Below are 14,057 nucleotides of genomic sequence, written 5' to 3'. Positions count from 1 at the left end.
TACCGCTTATCCGAACTACCTCGGGTCACGGGGAGCCTGTGCCCATCTCAGGCGTCATTGGGCATCAAGGCAGGATACACCCTGGATGGAGTGCCAACCCATCGCAGGGCACACACACACTCTCATTCACTCACGCACTCACACACTAGGGACAATTTTCCAGAGATGCCAATGAACCTAGAAGTTGATCATATGGAAAAGTAATTGAATCATTGAATAGAACATGATGGTCTGGTGTTTTGGCATTTTGTTTAAATATTGAACGCTGGTCTGTTTCAATTTTAATAAATACAGGTGAATGTCTGGTTCTCAGATCATAAAAAAGTTTCCCCCTATGAAAATGAAATGCCCCCCAGTTCTGTATGTTCTGGCGAAGGCCCTGCCTACATCCGTTTCACTGCTCTATTTATTGCTGTCCTGCACTCATCTCACATTATTGTGTACTTGCACTTTATGTAGTCTTATGTACTGTTACACTTTCCACAACAGTCCAGGAGAAAACAATCCATACCAACATATATAAGCTATATAGAGAAATGAATATTTCTGAACACTTTGAATCACAATGGAACAAAGGTTTTCTCCTTACTCAAATTTTTTGCAGGTCTTGGTTTGACCTTCATCCTTTCCATTTCTCGCAAGGATTCCAAACCAGTGTTTGTTTTCTGATGTAAAAGTTCATTTTTCTGCATGTGCAGCTTGTCCATTTCCACCTGCAGGTTGTAACTGTTGTGTACAGCGTCCATGAACTAGTTTTAACATTGTGAAAAAAATTGTTTTTCTGTGAGCATTATTATCTTCATCAGTTTCCCTCCTGAGAAAACCTTGGACTCTGGAGCTGTGAGGCAGCTGTGCCACCATGTGGCCAAAAAGAAATGAAGGATTGTTTTGTGGTTTTAATAACAAATTTAAAACATTTTTAAAACCGGTTTAAAACCGATGTAAGCACTGATGGAAATAACTCTGTGACTCTGTGTATATTCTATAGGCCAAGTTTAACGAGGATACTAATCGTTCACAGGAAGTACATACAGGCACCAGTTTGATTTGAACTCGTTTTCTTCACACAATAAAGACATTAGAAAGCTGCAGCACTTGGTTCAGTCACAGTTTTTTTTTTTGTGTTTATTATAAGTATTTTATAACAGTCAGGTTATAATCATCATTTAAAAAAATAACACTGTCGTCTTAAACAAAAAGCGTTTTAAACCCTTTTCCACAAGTTAAATAATAAAAAAAACAAACAACATATCAAATGACACACACAGAAAAATAAGGATGAAATTTCCCCAAGGTAGAAAAATAATAATAATAATAATAATAATAATAATAGTACCAAAAGATTGTATTTTTTACCTCTAACTCCCAGGAATAGTGGTCACTCATTAAAGGGAAAACCTCTAAATCACTGGACCATCTACAGCCCATGAAGTGGCACTAACATGGAATTTCTTTTACTGTAATTTTTCCAGATGCTTCACTAAGGCACTGAACTGGAAAAGGTGAAGCAGTACCACTAACTGGACTTGAGAAACGAGAGCACGTTAAACATCCTGCTTTGTTAGTCCAGACAATCAGTTTACTCATTTTTCACAGTGACTTTAAAAACAATAAGTACTCAATACAAATGAATTATTAAACCCTATAGCACCTTTGTTATATTTTACAAAACACCTTAACCATACTTATTAAGTAGGAAAACACCCTTTATAATCGTTGATTTTTTTGGCATAACCTTCAAAAAGAACATAGCACTTTTTTGTGAAAAAACATTTTGTTTACGTAGTACACACACATACACACAAGTTACTTTGTAACTAAAGAAAAACGCTAAACTCTAAGTAGGACGAATGACATAAAAATCTTTTAAAGCCATCTTCAAGATTGTAAAATGTTTGGCACAGTAGTGAAAATTACAACTCAAAAGGTCTATAGTTCTGATAAAAAAGCAAAAAATTACTGCATGTGCCTAAGATTTGAGATTACATCTGAAAATAAATAAATGTGTGTGTCGAGAATGCAGTAGGTTTTTCCTTTTACAGGTAAAGGATTCTCCAGATACCAAATGTTAGAGAAGCCCTGCACTAAACTATTACAGTTTTAGATTTTTTATATTTTGATTTTTTTATTTATCATTTCAAAAGATGATTTAAAGAAAAGATATCAGATGAATATCAGTATCAGGATTTCATTGGTATTGTTATGGGTATTGTTAACAAAAAAGAAAAAGCAGTATTGCAATGGGGACCATATTGTACCTTCTGAACAGTGACTGAACAGAAAACATCCTTTGGATTTGTAAGGTTACATATAGTGCATATAACAAGTGTTGGTTTTGTCTTACATTAAAATATCCTAATTTATATTCAGCCATACTGTTCATGTGTGGCGTTAAAGGCTGTTTGGTAGGAATGTAGCTGAGAAAGTCCATCATATATAAAAGGGACCCCAAAAATGTTCTTCACTATATTTAAAGTTAAGGACTATGTGGATATGACTAAATATGTTCATTTGCTTTTCCTTCATTTGTAAGTCCTTCTTCAAAACTACAAAACTGTCCAATTAGAAACGGTGATAAACAGCAATAAGTGAACGTGCGTAAAGAATAAAGCAGAATTAGTGCCATAATGAGGAAACAGCGCAATCCTGTGGTCACGCTTTCTAAATAAAGCTTTCTTCACGATTTCTAAATACCGTATACTGTGTAAGGTCCGTGTGTTGAGTCGACACTAACATCAACGCAACTACTGTTTCCTGCTTGTGCCGTTAGCTTTGTTATTCTCTGCTCCTCCTCTTCTCTGACGTAACATCTGGGGGTTGCTGGAGTTTCTTTCACCTTGAGGAGAAAGTCATTTAAAATACAGGAGCTGGAAAATTATACACAGACATTATCAGAAGCAATATGCAATCTGTCAAATAAAGCCTTTATAAAAGGATTAAGTTTTCTTAAGCAACAAAAACATAAGGAAATCTAAATCTAAAAAGATATAAATATCATGTAAATGCACAATGATTGCTATAATCCCCTCCAACTGGAGACTTCTGTTACCTTTAATGGTGTCAGGAACGTAACCACAGGAGTCAATGAAACTGCTATCGTCACAATCTGACGTGCTCTGAAGCAGACAATAACACCATCATGAAGAGATACACAAGGTTAGAAACGGTTATTTAAAGGTCTCCATTACGATCCTGTAGGAATGAAAAGTCTTTGTTAAAAGCTATCAGCTAGGAATGATTGTACTCTACACTTTACACTGATTAAGATTATAGCTGAGTGGCAGCAGGATACAATAAGAGATTTGGTCTAATCTGGTTTTTAACAGCTGAGCAGCGGGACTTTAACTTAGTGTCTGTGATACACAAACACACACCTTCAGCCTCACGCCGTATTTCTGCTCATGCCACACCATCCCATATAGGCAGACAGAGGTAATGAATGCCTATGAGAGAGAGGGAGATGAGGTAAAAAAAAGAGAGACAGGGAGATGGGGGGGTGAGGTAGAAAAGAGAAAACAACAGATATAAAGACAGGGAGATATGAGAGAGAGAGAGAGAGAGAGGTGAAGTAGAAAAGAGAAAACAACAGATATAAAGACAGGGAGATATGAGAGAGAGAGAGAGGTGAAGTAGAAAAGAGAAGGAGAGGCAGGAGTAAAGGAGGGAGGGAGGGTAGAAAAGAGGAAGGGATAGAGACAGAAAAGTGGGTGAGACAGAGAGAGAGAGAGAGAGAGAGAGAGAGAGAGAGAGAGAGAAAGAGAGAGAGAGATCTTCATTAGTAACTGCAATGATGCTCAGCTGAATAAAAGCTGGATTTGTAATTACAGGATATTTATTACAGGTTTTACACATAAACATAATCCAGAATCTGTAACTACTTACCACACACACAAGCCAAAGGACCACATACATGACCTGTGTTTTGGAGAACAGATCCTGGCCAAACTTAATACACGCCAGCGCTTCCAGGAAAGCAATGGCCCTGACGGGGGGGAAAAAACCTCATCTAAACCACCTATTTAAATACTAACTGGATCTAATATTTTATCATTTCTATACTAATCACTTCCATAGGGACTCGTATGATGGATGTCTTACATAAACAGATTGCTATGATTTTGCTTTTGTTTATTTAACATTTTATATATAAAAGTTAGTAGTAGTTTGTGGCATATCATTGTGGAATAAAAAAAACAGGATATGTTGATACTAAAAAAAAACAATGATAATGGTCCTCAGTTTATCAACGGTGTGCTGTTGTATTTCACCATCATGGGCAATGTAACTCACCCGAACACCCAACACTGAGTTCCAACACGTTTACACTGAGTGTCCGTAAGGTAAGCGTAGTACTGCCTGAACCAAAACAACAGTTAAAATAGTATATTAAAATAGCATGACAAATAAAAAAGCAGAATTAAAAACAGTGACCAAAATGGCTTCTAGCTGAAACTATTCAAATGAAATCTCATACATTTTCTGACTCTTTAAATAAAACTGTTGTCCATATGTCTGATATCACCTGGAGGTGCAGACACATTAATAAATCTTTGTGTGAATAGGGTCAATTACCTTACGTATATTTTTGTAAATAATAATAATAATAATAATAATAATAAAAATACAGGGCCATGGAGGACTTTGATGCCTCGTTAATGAAGAAAAAGTGAAAAGAAGCACTGAGACACATTAAACACTTTAAATAGTGGGTCTAATCTAAGCTGGATAAATGAACTGATTGAAAAATCGTTCGGTGGAGCATTTACACAAAGAAGGTTTTGAAATGTTTGAAAAGAAGCTTGTGCTAGCAACAGTTAAAATGATTAATTAACAGGTTTTAAACAGGGATTAGTTTAAGCTTCACTTTTGGATTTGTGAACTTATCTCTGAAGATATGTGAAGATACTGGATGGTGCACATTCTTATCCATCCTTCAGCATTAAAGAATGTTTTCTCTGACTTGTAATGAAGACTCACAATGTACACTGATTCTACAGTTTGGTAAAATCATTGAGACTCTACTGAGCATTTTCAATGAATCATCAAGGACACTGTACCGCACAGTCGGGGCAGTGATGATCCCGATAAAGAGGATTCGACACCAGCTCAGGGGATGAGATGCCTGGAACACGAAGATGTGCTTCAGGAAGAAAGTGTTCAGTTCTGTGAGCTGTGGACAAGATTGAAGATGCGCAAGCATTTCAAAAAACAGCTGCAGAGGAAATAAAACACCAGAAAATCTGATGTGAATGTTGTTTGTCTGTAGAGAGAGGAAAAAAAAAAAAAAAAAAAAAAAAAAAAAAAAAAAACAGCCCCACGCTCTCACATACCTGCCAGATGATCATGAAGAGATAAATCCCTGCCACTCTCTGGAAAGAAGATTTGGGGTCAAACCAGCGCACATAGGTCCAACTAGCTGGTGTAAACTGCAGCACAGCACGCTTTAGCTTCCCCGTAGCGCTGTGAATGTCCCTGAGCACATGGAAAAACATGGGAACAATCTATATTAACAAACACAAAGAGGCACACATGGTGACGGGTACACACAGGGCGGCGCGCGCAGCACAGGGCAGGAGGCGGGGCGCGCAGCACAGGGCAGGAGGCGGCGCGCGCAGCACAGGGCAGGAGGCGGCGCGCGCAGCACAGGGCAGGAGGCGGCGCGCGCAGCACAGGGCAGGAGGCGGCGCGCGCAGCACAGGGCTGGAGGCGGCGCGCGCAGCACGGGGCGGGCGGCGGCGCGCGCCGCACACGGCAGGCGGCGGCGCGCGCACGACCGGGCAGGAGGCGGCGCGCGCAGCACAGGGCAGGAGGCGGCGCGCGCAGCACAGGGCAGGAGGCGGCGCGCGCAGCACAGGGCAGGAGGCGGCGCGCGCAGCACAGGGCAGGAGGCGGCGCGCGCAGCACAGGGCAGGAGGCGGCGCGCGCAGCACAGGGCAGGAGGCGGCGCGCGCAGCACAGGGCAGGAGGCGGCGCGCGCAGCACAGGGCAGGAGGCGGCGCGCGCAGCACAGGGCAGGAGGCGGCGCGCGCAGCACAGGGCAGGAGGCGGCGCGCGCAGCACAGGGCAGGAGGCGGCGCGCGCAGCACAGGGCAGGAGGCGGCGCGCGCAGCACAGGGCAGGAGGCGGCGCGCACAGAGAAAGGGCAGAAAAATAATATCTTGTTGCTGTTATAACCTCATTATTTCACACGTGTTGATGTCACAATTTAAGTAGTGTTCAGAGATATATAGACACTAAAGCAGTTTAGCTAACATTATAGTTGGCTTCTCCTAAAATCTGCCCCAAATCACCTAAATCATGTGAAACATGATACAGTTGAAAAACCTGTTTTGGTGCAGATCATGAGTTCTGATTTTCTTAAGGGTTCATTTACACCTAACAATCTAAACTGCTGAAGGCGTGTGGAAATTCCCTTTTTCTGAGTTCTGTCTGAAATTAAATAACCATAATTACTGAAATAACCATTATTAAGGACAGGATAATACAGTTGAATTTAAATTAGAGCAATAACACATGGAGTGTGCTTTTTTAAGTAAGAAAAATCACTTGACAAGTAACAAAAATAACAAGTAGTGAAGTAGTGCATGTTAACATGGTAACAAAATGTCAGTTTAAATATTAGCAAAACAAGACAATCGTGTGTATGTGAGCTCACGTATGGGAAAACGTGCAGGTCACTGCTCTGTAGCACAGCATGACCAGTTTAAAAAAAAGATGTGTGCATCAGTTTTCACGTCAGTGAAAGTGCATGTTAGCTTTCACTCTCCTCAGGTGGTTACTGTCATGATGGGGAGGGTTAGCTAGTGGGAGTGATCTGTAATTCCTGTCATAAAACCCCATCCCACCTCACTCTACCCTGACTTCTCTGTCCAGGTCTGTGGAGCTGTTCGACTAAACAACATGTGTTTAATAAAAAATAAAAGTGGCACTGTTCCTTTCCAAACTTATAAGACACACACATAAAAAAAACACTTGTACAAGAGCATAAGACTCACTTGATGCTTGCCCAGCGATAAGTGCGCATCTCCAAAAAACAGCACACAGTCATGCCGAGCCAGATACCACCTCCATTGCACAGCAGGATGTCAAGAATGACCTGGTCCCACCAGCACTCAGCAAAGTTGGGCAGTAAGTGCATGAAAAATAACTGAAAGAGAGAGTGAACGAATGAGCGAATGAATGAAGAACATGTCCAAAATAAAATAAAAACATGACATACAGCCCTTCATCTTTCACTCAAATGACCTCACCCCAAACATTTAGACCTATTGAAGACACGTTATTTTGGGAGTTTGTAACCATGTCCAAATAATATTTTGCAACCCCACAAGCGTTGCCAGAGGGTTCATGATTTTTCACATAGGTGGAAATCCCAATATATCATTAATCAATTTTACTAGAAATATAATTAGGTTTGTTCAGACATTTAATTCAAGACATTTAATTCAACAGAATTAAACTTGTGAAATCAAAACCTCAAGAACCGGAAAACAAATCAATCAAATCAATCAATCAATCAATCATTCATTCATTCATTCATTCATTCATTTTCTACCGCTTATCCGAACTACCTCGGGTCACGGGGAGCCTGTGCCTATCTCAGGCGTCATCGGGCATCAAGGCAGGATACACCCTGGACGGAGTGCCAACCCATCGCAGGGCACACACACTCTCATTCACTCACGCAATCACACACTATGGACAATTTTTCCAGAGATGCCAATCAACCTACCATGCATGTCTTTGGACCGGGGGAGGAAACCGGAGTACCCGGAGGAAACCCCCGAGGCACGGGGAGAACATGCAAACTCCACACACACAAGGTGGAGGCGGGAATCGAACCCCCAAACCTGGAGGTGTGAGGCGACGTGCTAACCACTAAGCTACCGTGCCCCATCAATAAATCAATCAAATCAATTTCCTGTATTCTGGCATTGAAAACCTTTTTAAATAGTATTCAGGAAATAAATCTGAGGTATGGAATTTATTTTAGAGATAAAGTTGTCTCTGGTTACCAAATGTTTGAAAACGTAAACAGAAATCTTTTTTATACCCCTTGTATTATTTTACCAAACATAAATATATTATTATTTCTGTTAACTTTTAACAATTAAAGGTGGGGTCTCCGTTGTTTGAGAAATGCTTCAGAAAACTGCGTTGGCCCGCCAAACAAAACAAAAACAAAACTAACGTGTAGCCAATGAGCAGGAAGGGGCGTGTCATGTCAATATGCGGTGTAAGTCAATATAAGCGTGTCATGTCAATATGCGGTGCAATATAAGTGTTCAGTGCGCATGTGTGACATTAGCAGAAAGCGGTTTTAGCATTGACATGGAGGATAAAAACAAAGAAAGAAAGCGAAGAAAGGTTTACGATAAGGCAAGAAGTAGGACCGTGTTAATATAGGATCAGCTTTCCAGTGCTGGAGAGAACTGAAGGAGCAGGAAGGCCTGCGATGGGACGCCAAGGTTGCTTTTTTCCTTCTCGATAGGTGAGTAACGTTGGTTTTGCTTTGTTACACAGAACTAATATATGCCGTCCTTTGCATGATTATGCTTGTGTGTCATTTTTGCTTGTTTGTTTATCTGCAATCGTATTGTTCTTCCCTTCAGCTATGATAAAGACACATTTTTTTTCCATTAGTTGCCTGGGTTACGTATGTATGTGTGGGCGGAGCTATCAATACAGGGGTGGGACCTATTTGGGTTAGGGGCGTGTTTGTTTTGGTGATTTCAAATGTTGACATTGGCTTTCGAACAACGGAGACCCCACCTTTAATGATAATGAAGAAAGACCTATGATACCAAACACATGAATTGGTTTGTGGTACAAATACATTTCTTCGTTTTGTCCTAAGGCTATGCAAATTTTTTAAGTGTATTTGAATCTTGTGTACACTGAGGTGCTCATGTAGGTCATCACCTGATTTGACTAATGAGCTCTGCTACACAGTCAGGGAAATCATGTGGCTGAACTAAATACCTGCACAGCTGCTTGTGAAATTTCAACTGTGTATGTAAATGTAGTATTGTGTATGTGATGAAAACGCTGTGTTTTACAAAGCAGGCTATATTTTAAGACTCTTTGAAAGCCTCGGCATAAGAAAAAGAGAAAAATATCTACACAATAAATTTAAGGAATGTTTTATGGACATGTTATTGATATTAGCTCTTTCAAGCAGGTATCTGCAACTATGAATTGATCAAAAAAAAAGCATACAAATAAGGCAAACATAGTGCTCAATAAAGGCAACTCATAACACTGTCCTCCAAAACTAATTAAGTTCACTGTAAAATCCGCTCCCTTTGGAGTCTAATTATTGCATAGACTTGTAGTGCAGTGTTTTCAGCCGTACCTCTGTGAGCTCCCACGTTATGCTGATGGTCCAGCAGAGTCCGTAGCTGCGGATGAGCAGAGCTTTCATGGCCCAGCCCCAAAAATGTCCAAATGCAAAAATGTCAAAGTGACTGAGGATGCGCTCCCATGTGATCATGTGACAATTTACTGCATATTCCTGCAGGGTAAAAAAGAGGAGACAGCAGGAGGGACAGTGAAGTGTAGATAATAAAAAGAGGATACAAAAGAATACATACATACAATATTATATGCAAACACACACACACACACACACACACTCTCAGACACTCATTCACTCACTCACACGCACGCACGCATGCACTCTCAGACACACACTCATACGCACGCATGCACTCTCAGACACACACTCATACGCACGCACGCACTCTCAGAGTCACACTCACTCGCACGCACGCATGCACTCTCAGAGACACACACACTCACACGCACGCACGCACTCTCAGACACACTCACACGCACGCACTCTCAGACACACTCACACGCACGCACGCACTCTCAGACACACTCACACGCACGCACGCACTCTCAGAGACACACTCACTCGCATGCACGCACTTGCCCGCACGCATGCACTCTCAGAGACACACTCACTCACAAAATAGGAATAGAAAAAAGGGAAATTTGGCTGCCATAGTCTGAGTAATTTACTAATGGGAGTGTTAATTATCCATCATCACTATTTGAAGGAATGTTATTGGAATAAATAGTGTCCTGTCCTCTAATATAGTTCCACAGACTAGTGGTCCATGGTGGACCAAAATATTATAAAACACAAGTGTTTTTTTTTTTGTCACCCTGATGTGAGTGTGTAATGTGATTGTTCTAGCTGCTGGTGTCTCAAGAAACGTCTATAAAAACGGGTCAACACATTTAAATGTGTTGCTACTGTGCAGTCGCAACTGTCTGTATGTGAGTGCTACAGTCTAGGATTCACAAATGAGTACAGAGAAAAGCTTAGTTATTGATTATCTATTACTTTAGGAGTTGACCTTTACAACTGTGGGTGTCAATTTCCTTTCAACATTGTCTCAGTCTCTTGCATCACTTATACGACAGTCATCACTTTAACACTACAGAGATGACAACATTCAACCTTAAAAAGGAGAGAAAAAAAAAAAAGAATTCGTCTGTCATGTGACTGGCTACGACTCCCCGACTTCTCAATTGCTCAACAGGTTAATACTGCACCACCAAACAGCTATTACTGATGACATTGTTGCCTAATCACTCACCATAACATCTGCCTCCCGTGTTGCATAACGCAGGTTGGGGTCCAGCCAGTACATCAAGAGCTTCACTTGGTCCAAGTTCAGGAAGATGAGAAACACCAAAAAAAGGAAGTAGAGGACACTGAGACCTGCAAAAGGGTGCCAATATTTAATGGCTCAAGAATCCCGTTCAAACAATGCTCCTAGTAAGTGAGTCATCAGTGTGACAGCAAGTCCACTCACCAAAAACCATGCGCCATATAGCTGGGTGCGGCCTGGTAAACGGACCTGAAACAAGATTCCAGCCATTCACCGTTCACGTTAATGATTAACCAAAGGAATTCCAATGACTTTAAACACATAATATAACATTAACCCAAGAGTATTTAACACCTATGAATAACAGCAAACAAGTTCACAGACTGGGGGCACGGTGGCTTAGTGGTTAGCACGTTCGCCTCACACCTCCAGGGTTGGGGGTTCGATTCCCGCCTCCGCCTTGTGTGTGTGGAGTTTGCATGTTCTCCCCGTGCCTCGGGGGTTTCCTCCGGGTACTCCGGTTTCCTCCCCCGGTCCAAAGACATGCATGGTAGGTTGATTGGCATCTCTGGAAAATTGTCCGTAGTGTGTGATTGCGTGAGTGAATGAGAGTGTGTGTGCCCTGAGATGGGTTGGCACTCCGTCCAGGGTGTATCCTGCCTTGATGCCTGATGACGCCTGAGGCTCCCCGTGACCCGAGGTAGTTCGGATAAGCGGTAGAAGATGAATGAATGAATGAAGTTCACAGACTCAGTGACTGATTTTTACACCATAGATTTTTACAATATAAAACCTAGTCATAGTGCAGAAAGATGGTATGAATACTGTACAGTAGAAAAAAGTGAAACTAAGTGAAAATAACTCTTGCCAGTACCGTTGGGGAAAGCCAGGAGACTGATAACAAGGAAAAACGAGACAACAAGTGCAATTCCCACCCGGAGGTTATTGTCAGGATCGGAATCATTTCTGTAAAAAATAAAAAACATGAAAAAAAAGTGAGATGTCAGAATCTTCAGCATTGTAAATTTTGAAGCATTGAACCATAACTCTCAATTCCGGAACAATATAATATGACTATTTTGTAATAGGCTGCTTTAAAGTGTTGAATGAGTTTCAAATCTATCCTCAGCCCATAACACTGTTTTTGTCCAAACTTGAATGATAAGAAGCAGAACAGGTCAAAGAAATCTCACATGCTTTTAGGGCTGATCTTCCATAAAATATGCAAATGTCAGACCTCATTTCTGTTCGTACCAAAAATACTTAAAGACATGTCTAAGAAACACAACATACGTCACGATAAACAGGTCTCTGCAAAACCGTCCAGTCTACAGGGTTTAAACTGAAAATAAATAAATAAATAAAATGAGTTAATTGCTAGTCAGATTTTGTTATTATTTTTTTGGAAAAGCTTATATCTTAGCTCAACTGCTACATCTCAGAAAAATATATTGTGACATAATTTCTCACATCAACGTGATATTACGCTGTGCTGCTTTCAGCCCCTGTTCTGTTTGAGTGTTCTTCTGACTTTGACTTTACAATCAGACGAGATTAAGGCAAGGCTGATTACATACGGCCTTGTGATGAAATTACAGTCGTGTTTACTCTTTTTTTTTTTTTTTTTTAAAAGATTTTCTTGTCTACATTCATCCAACTTATGATTCAACTCAAGAAAATAAAGATCTAACCCAAGACATAAAGATTGTCCTATTCCACCTCAGAGGAACTCACATTTCAGTGATGTCTGTTTTTACAAAAAAAATTAAATTAAATTATTCCATCTATTTAGTCCATCTAATAAATCATATAAACGTCTTATACACTAGACTTAAAATAATCAACTAATACATGCAGAAGTCATTTTCTCGGTGGTTAATAGGAAGAGACTAAAGACTAATTGCTTTGCTAATTTTTAAGATTTCTATCTGTGTTTCAGAGTAAGCAACCGTCACTGCAAGCATTACACTGGGTTTAAGAGGAGCATAAACACAACAAACAGTGACTACGCTGCCAGTCACTGCGTTGTGCATTTAAATGAACTTTTTTAGTTATAACCATGGGCATTGATCATGATTGAATGTCTAATAGTACACTAGCCTGCGTCAAGAACAAACATTTTAACAAAGATTAACCAAACCCGCAAATACAACATTCACTGAGTCACTTTACATCGATGCCAGCGTCCATTGGTGATCAATTTACACCTTACTTTAGTACGGTGTAATACGTTATATAGCCAAATATTTGTGGACCCCTAACCACAATACTCACATGTTGTTCTGCCCCAAACTGTTGCAACAATGCTGGAAGTACACAAAATTATAAAATGCCTTTGTATGCTGCAGCATTACAATTTCCCTTCACTTAGACGCTCAAACCTCCAAAGCACAGAGCTCCATGTAGACATGGTCTAAAAGGGTGGAGTGGAAGAACTCGATTGTCCTGCACTGAACCCTGACTCTGACTCAACCCCACTGAACACCTTTGGGATGAACTGGAACACAGACTGAACCCCAGACCTCCTCACTCTCACTCTGACTCAACCCCACTGAACACAGACTGAACCCCAGACCTCCTCACTCTCACTCTGACTCAACCCCACTGAACACAGACTGAACCCCAGACCTCCTCACTCTCACTCTGACTCAACCCCACTGAACACAGACTGAACCCCAGACCTCCTCACTCTCACTCTGACTCAACCCCACTGAACACAGACTGAACCCCAGACCTCCTCACTCTCACTCTGACTCAACCCCACTGAACACTGACTGAACCCCAGACTTCCTCACTCTCACTCTGACTCAACCCCACTGAACACTGACTGAACCCAAGACTTCCTCACTCTCACTTTGACTCAACCCCACTGAACACTGACTGAACCCCAGACCTCCTCACTGTCACTCTGACTCAACCCCACTGAACACTGACTGAACCCAAGACTTCCTCACTCTCACTTTGACTCAACCCCACTGAACACTGACTGAACCCCAGACCTCCTCACTCTCACTCTGACTCAACCCCACTGAACACTGACTGAACCCCAGACCTCCTCACTCTGACTCAACCCCACTGAACACAGACTGAACCCCAGACCTAAACTCAGACATGGTTTTTGGACTATAACTGATGTGTTAAAGACGCACACGTGTGTGTGATGGTCAGGTTTCCTCACACAACCTACCTGGTGAAGGCAAAGTACATAATGCTGATAATGGTGAACGTCAGTAACGTGATGGTGTGCGGCTTGTAGAAGAACTCTAAAGTGATATCCTCCACTTGTTGCTCGTTTATCATCCGGAAATGAAGCTTGTAATGGACGTCGTCTTTACTGAGAGTCCGAGAGCCCGGTGAAGATGTCATGGTAACAACAAAAAGTGACGACAAATGGAACTGCTGAAGAATCAGAAATGTCGCTTCCCGTGTTGA

The 14,057-nt window shown here is 41.3% G+C and overlaps 1 protein-coding gene across 2 annotated transcripts; it reads right to left on the bottom strand.

Moving 5' to 3' along the window:
- Window positions 1-1,238: 1,238 nt before the first annotated feature.
- ptdss1b (phosphatidylserine synthase 1b) lies at window positions 1,239-14,057 on the bottom strand. Of its 2 annotated transcripts, none has more exons than XM_060897000.1 (13): window positions 13,813-14,057; window positions 11,500-11,591; window positions 10,830-10,874; window positions 10,611-10,735; window positions 9,356-9,514; window positions 6,996-7,147; window positions 5,331-5,472; window positions 5,058-5,170; window positions 4,291-4,356; window positions 3,883-3,982; window positions 3,375-3,443; window positions 3,050-3,116; window positions 1,239-2,836 (listed from the first exon to the last, which is right to left on the bottom strand). In XM_060897000.1, the coding sequence occupies exons 1-13, from the start codon at window positions 13,989-13,991 to the stop codon at window positions 2,745-2,747; spliced, it is 1,401 nt and encodes a 466-aa protein (XP_060752983.1). In that variant the 5' UTR covers window positions 13,992-14,057; the 3' UTR covers window positions 1,239-2,744. The 2 variants fall into 2 exon arrangements, with proteins under 2 accessions (XP_060752983.1, XP_060752984.1); XM_060897001.1 differs by having other exon boundaries at window positions 2,738-2,867.

The sequence above is a fragment of the Tachysurus vachellii genome, chromosome 21 (assembly GCF_030014155.1).
Source record: "Tachysurus vachellii isolate PV-2020 chromosome 21, HZAU_Pvac_v1, whole genome shotgun sequence".
NCBI classification, from domain to species: domain Eukaryota; kingdom Metazoa; phylum Chordata; class Actinopteri; order Siluriformes; family Bagridae; genus Tachysurus; species Tachysurus vachellii.
Note: the sequence above shows the minus strand (reverse complement) of the source record. Positions and strands in the feature narration are given on the sequence as shown.

What these genes read in the sequence shown, in the direction of transcription:
- ptdss1b (XM_060897000.1), bottom strand. Translation starts at nt 13,991, where the DNA reads ATGACATCTTCACCGGGCTCTCGGACTCTCAGTAAAGACGACGTCCAT. An exon ending in ATCACTGCCCCGACTGTGCG is followed by an intron (nt 4,357 to 5,057) that starts GTACAGTGTCCT and finishes GTTTTGGTTCAG; the next exon opens with GCAGTACTACGCTTACCTTA. An exon ending in CGTTCCTGACACCATTAAAG is followed by an intron (nt 2,837 to 3,049) that starts GTAACAGAAGTC and finishes TTTCTCCTCAAG; the next exon opens with GTGAAAGAAACTCCAGCAAC.